This window comes from Seriola aureovittata, chromosome 13 (assembly GCF_021018895.1).
Source record: "Seriola aureovittata isolate HTS-2021-v1 ecotype China chromosome 13, ASM2101889v1, whole genome shotgun sequence".
In the NCBI taxonomy this organism is placed as follows: domain Eukaryota; kingdom Metazoa; phylum Chordata; class Actinopteri; order Carangiformes; family Carangidae; genus Seriola; species Seriola aureovittata.
This window is the reverse complement of record NC_079376.1, coordinates 13,855,515-13,867,521: the sequence shown is the minus strand read 5'-3', so window position 1 is coordinate 13,867,521 and position 12,007 is coordinate 13,855,515. Positions and strand designations below refer to the sequence as shown.

Genomic DNA, 12,007 nt, shown 5'->3' with positions numbered 1-12,007 from the left:
ACATAGTATAGTAAGGCATAAAAAGTCACTGTATAGTAAGGCATAAAACATCACGGCATAGGCACAAAAAGTCAAAGCATAGTAGACATAAAAACAGCATAAAACATCATCGTATACTAAGGAATAAACAGTCATATCACATGTATGTATCTATTAAGGCAAGAATGTCAGGCACCGTTAACGACAGAAAAAATGTGTTTGAATGCGTTACAAGTGAAATACACGTATATTAAGATCTCGTTAATGAGATCTTTTGAAATACAAAAATTAGCGTTACTCGTCACGTGAGAACATGTCACGTGATCGCTGCGTCTACAAGCGCCTGCCCACCGGACACAGTAGCTAAGTTTACTGTAACAGCGGAGGACACGATGAACGCGCTGTGAGTGCTTTTAAATAACTATAAACTTGTATCGTCTCGTCTGAACATAGCCAGGAAACAAAGTAGTCAGATTACGGTAACCCTTTTAACGTTACCGCCGATAATGTAGCGTAATGTTTTTATTTTCACCGGTTGTGGTGACCTAGATAGAAAGCTGCTGCTAACATAGCAGGTTAAAGTCTTCAGGTTAAAGCTGCTGTAAATGACATTGACAAAACGTGTCTTTGTAAGTGTAGAGTAAACAGACCATGTTTTCTCTCTATGTGTGTGCTTTTAGAAATGCGTTTAATTTGACCTGCTAGGTCACATTGAGACTTTACTCATAACCCTGATATAACACACTGAAATGAAGATGTGTTTTGAATATTTCTGGCTATATTCATGTGTATATGAATCGTTGCATATGTAACTTTTGTCTCTTGTTTTGTTTTTCTTCCCAACAGACCGATCTTCTCCTTTCCTTTGTTGTTCAGCTCGTTGGTCTGGAGTGGATATCTGGAATATGACCAAGATGTCTTGTGAGCAAACATATATACACATCTCCACATGTCTTTGTTTAAAACCCCTTCTCATATCTTTAGCCAAGCCTTACTAACTTTTTATAGATACAGACAAGCCCCGACAAGTCAAAGATGCAGTATAGATCTATATGAGAGGAGAAATCCTTGAAGTCAACTCAAGGAGGTCTGCTCAGTTTTTATGTCTAGGATTTGTAATCCTAGAAAATTTGTGGTTGTTTTGGAGTTTTTGAAAACTTGTTAAGATCTCCTGAACTGCAGTACAGAGTGACACAAATTTTCACAAATAAGTTAACTAAAGTTTTGTCAAAATGTTTGAAAAGTTTGCATAAAGGTTAAGTTAACTGTAGAATCACAACAAAGTCATGATCCAATTTAAATTCTACAGGTTGGTCAGCAGCTAATAATCAGAAGCTATACAGACAAAGGATGGTTCAAACAGTGTTTGGTAACATGACACCTCTCTTGGTGAAAGGTCATGAAAGGTTTTTCCTTCTTTCTTCAGGATACCAGAAGACTGGACTCATGTTGGTCGGGTTGATCCTACAGAGGAGCTGGAGCTGACCTTTGCCCTGAAACAGCAGAATGTTTATCTGCTGGAGGAAAAACTCAGACTGGTGTCAGACCCTGACTCAGCACAGTATGGTAGGGCATGATCCGGTTACTGCTGGCTGACCTTAAGCAACCCTAAAAAAAAAAACAAAAACAAAAGAAAAATCGGCAAACACTTGTTAAGCTGAGGTGCTCATCACCTTGCCTTTTTTCTCCACTACGAACAGAGTGACAGAGGCCTGTTTTGTCCTCCACAGGTAAACACCTCACCCTGGAGGAAGTAGCCTCCCTGGTGCGTCCATCTGAACTGACCCACAAGGTGGTGCGTCACTGGCTGCAGAGTCATGGGATTACAAACTGCCTGACTGTTTGCACTGAGGATTTTTTACAGTGCACCATGACTGCAGAGTAAGCAATCTTGTTTGGCAACATTTTTTTTCTGCTTACTTAACAGTCAGTTTCACTTGCTCTTGACACAGTTACGACACAATGGGTGCTTTTTTCTGCTTCAGCTCCCTCTTTGTTTAAATCATGCGAAACCTTTGCTCTTGTCTTGTGAGGTAGTTCCTCTTTCTGTGGTTATTCGGTTGAAATCAAAATAACTTCTGCAATTCATGAATTTAGGCTAAGCTTGCTGGAATCTAAAAAAAACAACACCTTACCCAAAACCACAATCACTGTTAACACTATTTAACTTAGACAGCAGGGGTAAATTTAACTTACTTGGAGTTACATCAGTTTTGCATAGAAGCCAATGAGTTAAGACATTAAGGCTGTGATTGTCTTTGTTTGGATTGTGTGTTAAGGGTTGCAGAGACTCTGCTCCCAGGAAGCAGGTTTCACCGTTACATCAGAGATGGACAATCTCAAGTGAGGTCTTCAGCTCCGTACTCTGTTCATGATGATGTTCACCAGCACCTTGACTTTGGTGAGCGTAATTTCTTTTGCTGTAAAATGTTTATCTGTCATCTATAATCTGTATATTTATATGAGGATATTAAAGGCTAACATCACTGGATGAATACTGATTTTTCCTCTTTTTGTTTTTACACACAGTTGGAGGACTTCACCGCCTCCCTCCCAAAGGGCAAGACCTCAGTAAAGAGCTGAAGCAGTCGAAGGAAGGAGTGCACCTGGGAGTGACTCCTGCCATCTTGAGGACCCGCTATAACCTGACAGCAGCTGATGTGGGAACAGCTCAGAACAACAGCCAGGCTGTAGCTCAGGTGTGACCCTCTCTTAATCGTTATTAAGTGTTGTAAAACATTAGTTCAGACACTTCACACTCACAATAACTTGGTGTACTTCCTCACTTTAGTCTGTTTTTCTTTAATCTGTTTTCACTGTTAGTTCTTGGAGCAGTACTATCACCCGGCAGACCTGGCTGAGTTCATGAACATGTTTGGCGGGAGCTTCCAGCATCTGTCTCAGGTGGATCGAGTTGTAGGCACCCAGGGAGGAGGAAAGGCCGGTATTGAGGCCAGTCTCGATATAGAGTACATCATGAGCACAGGGGCAAACATCTCCACTTGGGTCTTCACCAACCCAGGTTTGTAGGAGAGAAAGAGTCCTTAGCTGCGTCTGTGTATTTGCGTATGTAATGGCATGGAGCTGTAAGTGAAGATATCAGGGTAAAGAAAAACATTTGCTATACATAAGTGTAGTTATGGCTTATTGTCACATTTCAGCCCTAAAAAACACACACACTCACATTTCCTCATTTTCCCTCAGGCCGCCATGAGTCCCAGGAGCCTTTCCTCCAGTGGATGCTTCTGCTCAGCAACATGTCTGACCTGCCTTGGGTTCACACGATCAGCTATGGCGATGATGAAGACAGCCTTTCTGCTGCCTACATGATGCGCATCAACACAGAGTTCATGAAGGCCGGCGTCAGGGGAATCTCTTTGCTCTTTGCTTCGGGTCAGTAATGTGCACTCGTAACACACAGAGACATTCAAGAACATTCACATTCAACACCCAATTCATGTCACTCCATCAAAACATGACTGTCAGTGCGCTAACAAAGCCTTCGTTTGTCTACAGATCAAGGACTGTTTGCTTTGAAAATGTGATTGTCACTTCAGAGTAACAATCACATTTTTGTGTGACATTTGTCATTCCTGTGACCTCTCACTTGTTTCTGCTTTAGTTTTTAATCATTGCAATACATATACAATACACCACCACTGATTTACAATAAAACACCCATAATGGCATGATGGCTTTGGAAAGACTTGTTTACATGTTTCCTTTTTCCATAACTTACAACAGTACTCAAACTACCAGTTGTCAGTAAGACATTCTACATGATAACCTGTTGCATCACTTTTTAATGTCTCTGATTTTGTTTCATGTTCAGGTGACAGTGGTGCTGGTTGTAAACATTTGGGTAAAGAACAAAACTCCTTCAGGCCCAGTTTCCCAGCCTCAAGGTAAAACATCTACAAACCTTTTTCTTCACTTCTGTGGCAAAGGACCTCTGCATGTGTTATCATATTGGTGATATCAGAATTTACAGGGACAGATGGATGTTACATACAAAATTTTAGAAAATGAAAAACTGAACAAATAATTTAGCCTGAAAATGTTTAAGAAAAGCACCAAACATCTAACATTGTCTTGTTCTCAGCCCATATGTTACTACAGTCGGAGGAACCTCATTCAAGAACCCATATAAGGTCACGTATGAAGTCACAGATTACATCAGTGGAGGAGGCTTCAGCAACATCTTCAAGATGCCTGACTACCAGGTAACAATAATATTAGATCATGAGCTTTTTCAATGCTCAGTTATCGCAGATGGTGTCATTTATCTTGTTTATTTGTGCTCCCACAGGTCAGTGCAGTGGAGGGGTATCTGAAGACTGTAGCAGCAACCCTTCCTCCTAAGTCATACTACAACGTCAGTGGCAGGGCTTACCCAGACATGGCAGCCCTGTCTGATAATTACTGGGTGGTCAGCAACAGAGTGCCCGTCCCCTGGGTGTCTGGGACCTCGGTAAAGTATACCAAACTCATAAGTCTCATAAGTTCAACATTACGTACATTCATTATACTGCATCACATCTCTCAACCGTTGATTGCCCGCTCCTCAGGCGTCAACCCCTGTGGTCGGAGGCATGCTGTCTCTAATCAATGATCATCGGCTGCTGAAGGGCCTGCCTGCCCTGGGCTTCCTCAACCCTCGCCTTTACAAGCTAAAGGGACAAGCCCTATTTGATGTGAGTCAAGTTGTTACTGTAGTAAAGAATATCTTTGTTTCAGTTAACACTTAAATTTAAGTTTTTAACATGAGCAATTTTATATTGTTTCCAACATTTTTGAGATTCAAGTTATTGCTTTGCTGAGATTTTTCTCTTCACTTGGAAGTTTCACCTGTGTTTTCAAAGTTTATGTACAATTGAAGATTACGTAATGTAAACCAAAGGAATTAAATTGTAGAACTTTAATCATTTAAATTTTAATAATCTGACCCTAATTCTCGAGAATTGTGTCACATTTTCTATGAAAAATACGAGACAGTAACACTACAGCAACAAGTGGCAGCAGCAAATTTCCTTATTCAGTGAGGCATTTTGTTAAAAGATGGATACCCTTTTGCTGTGCATTTCGTGGTCATGATCTGGCCTCTAAATGCTATGCATTCTTGTCTCCAGGTGACTGAAGGCTGTCACCTGGGCTGTCTGGACGAGCAGGTTCAGGGGAAAGGTTTCTGTGCTGCACCATCATGGGACCCTGTTACAGGCTGGGGGACACCAAACTACCCTGAACTACTGACTGCCCTGTTAGCTTAGTGAACACCTGCAGTTCACGAGAGCAGGTACTATACACACATCCAAACTCTAGACCAGGTGCCTGATGCCAAAGACTGGATGGTGTAATGGAGGGAAACTATGCCTACACTTCAGATTTATGCCTCTTTGTTTTTCTCTCATGTTCATTTGAGGTTGAAACGCTGCATTATTCCAATCCGCAGGAAGGTTTTTATCTGTTACCATCGCTACTTCTATCATTTTTAAGGATATACTACAACTTTATCGGCACATTTAATTTTCTTCAAAAGGCTCAAAACCTTTCTCGAATTTTTTTAGGTCATGGATGGTTGTAGTTTGGAATTTTTAACGCTACACTGCGGTTGCCTGTTTTTGCTGTTGAGTGCATTTTAACTGACCCAGATTTCTCTGTGAATCACTTGCAAGCAGCTGGATGTTTACACAAATCTTATGCTTTAAATTCATGCCACTAATTACACAGCGATGGGGACTTACTGGATACTAGATGCTATGCATAAAACCTAAATAAATCAACATAAAATAATGCTGAAACACACACCAATCTCCTTTTTTTAGATACTTAGGCCTATTTAAATATATTTTTTATATTAAGACAGTGTTATATATTAGATGTCATTCAAAAATCTATGTACTGGATACAACGATTTCACCAGATCAAGGGAATTTAGCATATTTAGCATAGCGCATTTGGTTTGTAGTTAAGATTGAAATGGCCATAATGGGTAATAATGTCTGTTTTTCCAAACTACTATTCAGGGATGAGCTAGATACAAATGTCATCATTTCATTTCATTTCATTTCATAACAAATAGATTGCATGCAATTCTAAAAATGTCACACTATTTGCAATCGAATGGGATCATACTTAATGGTTCATAAGATTTCTTTTTTAAAAACTTTGGTTTGTTGCTGTTTGCTTTACGGCTATGAACTAACCAAATTGCACTGTAATATGTGGGTTAAAATGATTCAGCAGTTCTACCCACCACCATTGTTGCACTTTTTTTTTTTTTCATTTAAATCTTTTAGCCATGTTAATCTTCAAATCAGATGTGTTTAATGTGAGAAAAACTGCCTGTGCTGTGTTATTTGTGAATTTATTAAAGCTGGACTTTTACTTGGAAATGTCCTTTTGATTGCTCAGGATTATCCTGAGCCATGTTTGTGAAAACTGATCTTGATGCTGCAGATTTTGTACCAAATGCCTGACGAATATGTTGTACAAAATATCTCTTTAATCAGATGGCCTTAAAAAGAAACCTTTAATTTACAATGCAAACTCATGTTCCCTCCAGTTTCTATTGTTTTATCTGTGGTGTACTATGTCAAGCAGAAAGGATGAGTTGACAATGTGTTCAATTTCATTGACAAACTGTATTCCAGCTGTAAGATGTTACTTTGAAGCTGCTAAATTCAAGTTTTAAAATGTGATAAAATGATCATTTATGAACATGCAGTATGCTGAAGAATTAAACAACCAGGATTTGTTTTACTTCCTTGTTCATTTTCCATTTTAACCGAAAGAGGAAATGAAAAGTATTTCACCAAACTGCTTGAAGCAACCTCAAATACTGGCGACACATGCTGTCAACATTTAACTGCAAATATGACCCTGAGCTTCAAGATGTCTACCTTTGAAACCGTATTTACATGGTCTTTCTGAAGTTATTTAATGCAGTTAATGACAAGAACAGACTCCATGGGCTCATGTTTCTTTAAAATGTTACATTCTTACTGGGTATAAATATAAAGCACTTCTGAAAAGGAAAATGACCTCACATCCCAGTAACAATAACACAGGATCTGGTAGTTACTTGAGTTGCTTTATCATTTACCGTCTTTGGAGGAGCTCCAGGATTTGTCTCTAAATAGCTGAATAATATTATGTGATTATGACAGGACAAATGACAGTTTTTGTGGTAGTGCAAGGGGAAAAAACATTTTTAATCAGTGATCACTATTGAAAATTACATGGCTATTATCTACACGATTCTGATATTGTGTTGTACAAAATGAAAATATGCAAAGACCACCCTATCCGCCCATGAAACACACTCACATGAAGGGGAAAACAAACTGAAACCTCTTCAAGAAGAGCTAAAGGGACAATCTTACTACATACATTACCACAGAGCTTATGTCAAAGAGTGTACAATATGCACACTTGGGGAGAAGTACAAAATTGAAAAGGTTTCATTGCTGAGGATTGATGCAAATTTGACTTACATTGCAAAAACTTTTTAACTGGCTGTGTCAAGGTATAAATAAGTTTTTAGGTGCAGATCCATGAATTAACATCTTCACAAGAAGAAACCATAAATTGTTCCATCCAGGTAGCGCTAAAGTTGGGTAGGAGGCCTGAGGGAGGTGGGGTTCTCACGAGTTCATTGTTCAAACCCTCCAGATGTATATCAAAAAAGTTTGAGAAAAGGTAATTTCTCTGTTTAAATCTTTATCTAGAGACGATACAAAGGGGACTTCTTATCTCACAACAAAGCAGGCCACGGGATATTAGTTTGTCTGTCAAGGAGCAGAGATACAGGTCAGATCCTCCGGTGTATGCTCACGTCGTCGCTGTTTGCCTGTTTCAGGGATGATTCACTGGTTGTTTTTGGCTTTGGCATGTGTGAGGATGTGAGACTTCAGGTTGGTTGACTGGGCAAATTTTTTGTTGCAGCCATCAAAGGGGCACACATATGGGCGGTCTCCAGTGTGAATACGCACATGTGTGCGCAGGTTAAAGTCCAGAGAGAACCGCTTGCCACAGCCCTCAAATGTGCACTGAAGATGAGAGAGAGTGAGTTAATACCGCTATGTGTCTCAGCTTTGCTCACAGATGAACTGCTATCATTTTTCAGTGGCAGCTATTTGAGATGGCAATAGCAAAGTCTGCATAACTGCTCTCTCTTTCTCTCTCTCTCTCTCTATATATATATATATATATATATATATATATATATATATACCTACATATACACCATATATATAGCTTAAGATGGTATTTGAGATGGCAAAAGCAGGGTTTGCATAGCTGCACTTATATACACACACATATCTTTATATATATGTATGTATGTAACTTAAGAAAGAATGAACTGACACGCAAAAAGTGAAGAAACTCACCTGGAAAGGTTTCTCTCCTGTGTGTACGAGTTGGTGCCTCTTCAGTTTTGAACTCTCCACGAAGGCTTTGCCACACTCTGCACAGACGTGCACACGAGGCCCGTGGGTATGCAAGTGTTTCCTCATTGCAGAGTTGTCCCTGAACATCTTGGTACATCCCTGAGAGGGAGAGAAACAAGATGAAGCGATTCCCTCGGGACATGTTCACTTGACAGTGTTGTTTTAACAACTGAATCATGTCAGTGTAAAGGGATGAAATGCTGTCTTCATCTACCTTTATCTCTAACAGTACTGTATATTCTGGAGTGATAAAAACAACACTGCACTCACTTTGTGTGGACAGGCTATCGTCCTGGGTGCATCGTCTTCTTTTACTTTTCTTGGCTTCATTCTGCAAAAGAAATATAACCAGTCACATCCCTGAAGACAGCTAACACAACTGACCACGTTCCACATTCCTGAATCAAACAAACATAGATTTTTTTACTATAAAAAAATCACTTAGTAAAAACCTGTACGTGAAATAGTCCAAGCCACACAGTCATTTGATTTCATGTTATGTTCAATACTGCATTTCACATGAAGACAGCTGAATTTGCAATGTTGCAGCATGTGCTGTTTTAACCATATGAAATGCATTACTTTTACACAGTTTTTAATAATGCTGTCATTACTGGCTTTAAGTGAAGCAGACTGTATGAACACAATTTTTTTTAATCATGGTTTGCTATCATTTCGCTTGGGTGAACATAATAATATTATCACTTACCGTGCAAACTCTGCCAGCTGTTTGGGGTCTGATAGGTCGATGCCTGGGATTCCTCCTGGAGGAAGCTTCTTCCCTGTCATGTACTCTGAATAATCTGGAGGTGAGTTTTCTCCTGTGATTTGCTCCTCGTGGTCTATGTCCTTCTTGTCATCTGAATGAAAGGGACAGATCAGTACCATAATGGGGAAAGAACTTATTAAAGGCATTTAGAGCTAAAGCTTTGTCACATGTCAACCAGTAGTTCCTTTCACCCTATGCAGTTACTAACATACTACTAATTAAAAAAAAGACAGAAAACCTTTTTTGATAGATAGGTCAGTTTTATGATGTAATAAGATTACTCCATCTCAAAGTTGAATAGTCCTCAATAGTAACCAGGCAATATCAGTCAAACACTGTAAACAGTTTCCCTATAAACCTGCAGTACACTGGCTGCATTAGCTACGTAAAACATATTTTTTAAAGTCTGTTTTCAAAACACGTTCTTTCCACATCCAGCAAATGTGTCATGATGCTTTGCAACATGAATAATGGGGCAAATACAGTATATTTCATAAATTTTAAATACCGAGTGAGAAAAGGGTTAAGTGTTCAATATTTTGTCTCCCAGTAAATTATTAACTTTTATTTTGTTCATGAGGCTGAAATGATGCATGAAGAATCATGCTGCCATGTTTACAAACATGCCCGGTTCTCAAATATCCACAAATATAAGTTACAAATATCCCAAACGGACAATGACAATGGAAATAATATATAGAAGTTGATATTACTTTCTTTAATGAACTCGTCACATTTTAAAATTATACAATGTTTTATAAAGCCAGGGTAAAAAAGCACTTCGAGTATACCACGTCTAATTAAACCTATGACTGATACATAGCACTAGCAATGAGTGGAACTACAACTTTTAAAGCAGTTCGCTTGCGTTAATTAAACTTATTAAACCATATTTCATGCGGTGCGTTTAAAGCCTGAGAAATGTAAAGTATGAGGGGTTCCTGAAGGCACCACTTCCACTGTTACAGTTGAACTGAACTGCGCCACAGCGGCCTAGCGGAGCCAGCTGCACTCGCTCCCACTCTCGCCGCCATCTTCGTCGGCCAAATAAACGCCATTTTTTCGGGCCGCCATACTTTCTAGACCGGGGAAATATGGCGGCGCCCATCGACACATAAAACATGGCTTCCCATAAAAACAAAAACATTTCAAATGGGGTTTATGTGGCTCAAAGTTGGGAAATACTTCCCACTTTAGCGGAGGACAAGGCCTCAACTCGGCCCCGTCACAAGGCACACACGCTGAGAACAAAGCGAAGGGCCAGCTTGCAGGAATTCAAGTGAACTTACCCGATGCCCACATAGTGACTGAAAACTCCCCCTCCAAAGTCTTTATCTGGACCTGCTTCTGTTCCCATTTTCGGCCCATCTCTCCCCCGCTCAGGTAGCTCTTTTTGCCGGCTTTCTTTCCGCTTCCAGCCTTCTTCATCCGGCCTGTCGATGAGCTTTTCCCAGCGACAGTAACCAGAGTCTGTTCGATATAGTCCTCCTCCACGGCGGGCACTGGGATGAGGATTTGGTCCTCGAAACCGTCATCTGTGTGCAGTTCAGAGTCATCCTCGCCCACCACCTCTTCTCTTGTTTGCACCAATATCACCTCCTGGTGCGGGTGAATCGAGTTCGGATCATCCGTGTCAAGAGGCTGTAAAGCGATCATAGGCTGGTGTTCACCGTCGTCTCCAACAACTGTTGTCTCGATTGTCTCTACTTCGATTTCGTGCAGTTCCACTATTTCGGCTGGCATTTCTGACCCATCCGTTTCTATGTACAGGGTGTCCCCCGATGCCATGCTAAATTTTGTATTTCCTCCTACTTAATGTGCTATTAATTCCCACTCTAGCTCTCCCTTCTGTCTACTCTGAGCCTTCCTCCTCCCTCTCCGACAACAACTCTACCCTAGTGTACTCTCGTCGCCACAATGCTCTAGTTATGAAGTCTCGCGTGATTTAGACCAAAAAGTCCTGCTAAATTATGGATTTCAAACATTACCTGCATCAGAAGTGAAATGATTGTAAATGTATTTGTTATTAATTATTCATGAGGAAAAGAAAATGTTCTTATGGTCATATAAATCATAATATGTACTAATACTTCAAAATAATGTCTGACAACAAGATAATCTAAATGTGGACCAACTACTGTATCTGAGTCTTTCACCAACATTCCAGCTTCTTTATTAGATTCATGACTATGTCATTGGAAATGAAAGTTGTTTATTATGAGTTTTTATTACTAAATAAGACGCCTATTTTTATTTATTTTATTTTTTTTAATTTGATTAATCAATCGTTTGGTCTATAACATGTCAATAAATGGTGAAAAAAAGCCCGGAAAATTGAATAATTAATTGCTTGGCATTTTTATAATAATAATAATAATAATAGTAATAATATTAAACTTTATTAATATAGCACTGTAAAAAAAGCAGTTACAAAGTGCTTCACAATTAGCTTGAAAAATGAAAAAATAATTGATGATCCAGACAGATGTATATGTATATATCAATACTAACTGCTAGATTTAAGAATACAAATTACTACACTCACACACTACACTTGCCTAAGCTTACTGTGTAGACACCAAACATTTGTGAATAATAAACCAACTTTTAAATTTGGATGCTGCTACTATATGGTAGTGATGGCAGGAACTTCACTGTATTTGTGGTTCTCAAGAATGGAATTATAATATTACCGTTCTGCTATGGTTTCATTTATAATAATACCACTGATGGCAACACATATGTTTAACATACAGTGAAAATACATTATTATAGAATGCTGATAAGCAACCTTACAAGAAGCTGGTCT

General features: G+C 39.3%; 2 protein-coding genes across 2 annotated transcripts; one reads left to right on the top strand and one right to left on the bottom strand.

Annotated features, from left to right (window-relative positions):
• Positions 1-303: 303 nt before the first annotated feature.
• tpp1 (tripeptidyl peptidase I) lies at positions 304-6,738 on the top strand. Its single transcript, XM_056393139.1, has 13 exons — positions 304-382; positions 826-900; positions 1,406-1,545; positions 1,710-1,860; positions 2,259-2,380; positions 2,509-2,678; positions 2,803-3,001; positions 3,184-3,372; positions 3,812-3,884; positions 4,082-4,202; positions 4,289-4,450; positions 4,548-4,673; positions 5,109-6,738. The coding sequence occupies exons 1-13, from the start codon at positions 372-374 to the stop codon at positions 5,244-5,246; spliced, it is 1,677 nt and encodes a 558-aa protein (XP_056249114.1). The 5' UTR covers positions 304-371; the 3' UTR covers positions 5,247-6,738.
• Positions 6,739-7,169: 431 nt separating this feature from the next.
• yy1a (YY1 transcription factor a) lies at positions 7,170-11,101 on the bottom strand. The gene is made up of 5 exons (XM_056393140.1): positions 10,488-11,101; positions 9,139-9,289; positions 8,700-8,760; positions 8,370-8,528; positions 7,170-8,027 (listed from the first exon to the last, which is right to left on the bottom strand). The coding sequence occupies exons 1-5, from the start codon at positions 10,984-10,986 to the stop codon at positions 7,845-7,847; spliced, it is 1,053 nt and encodes a 350-aa protein (XP_056249115.1). The 5' UTR covers positions 10,987-11,101; the 3' UTR covers positions 7,170-7,844.
• Between the last annotated feature and the right edge of the window lie 906 nt (positions 11,102-12,007).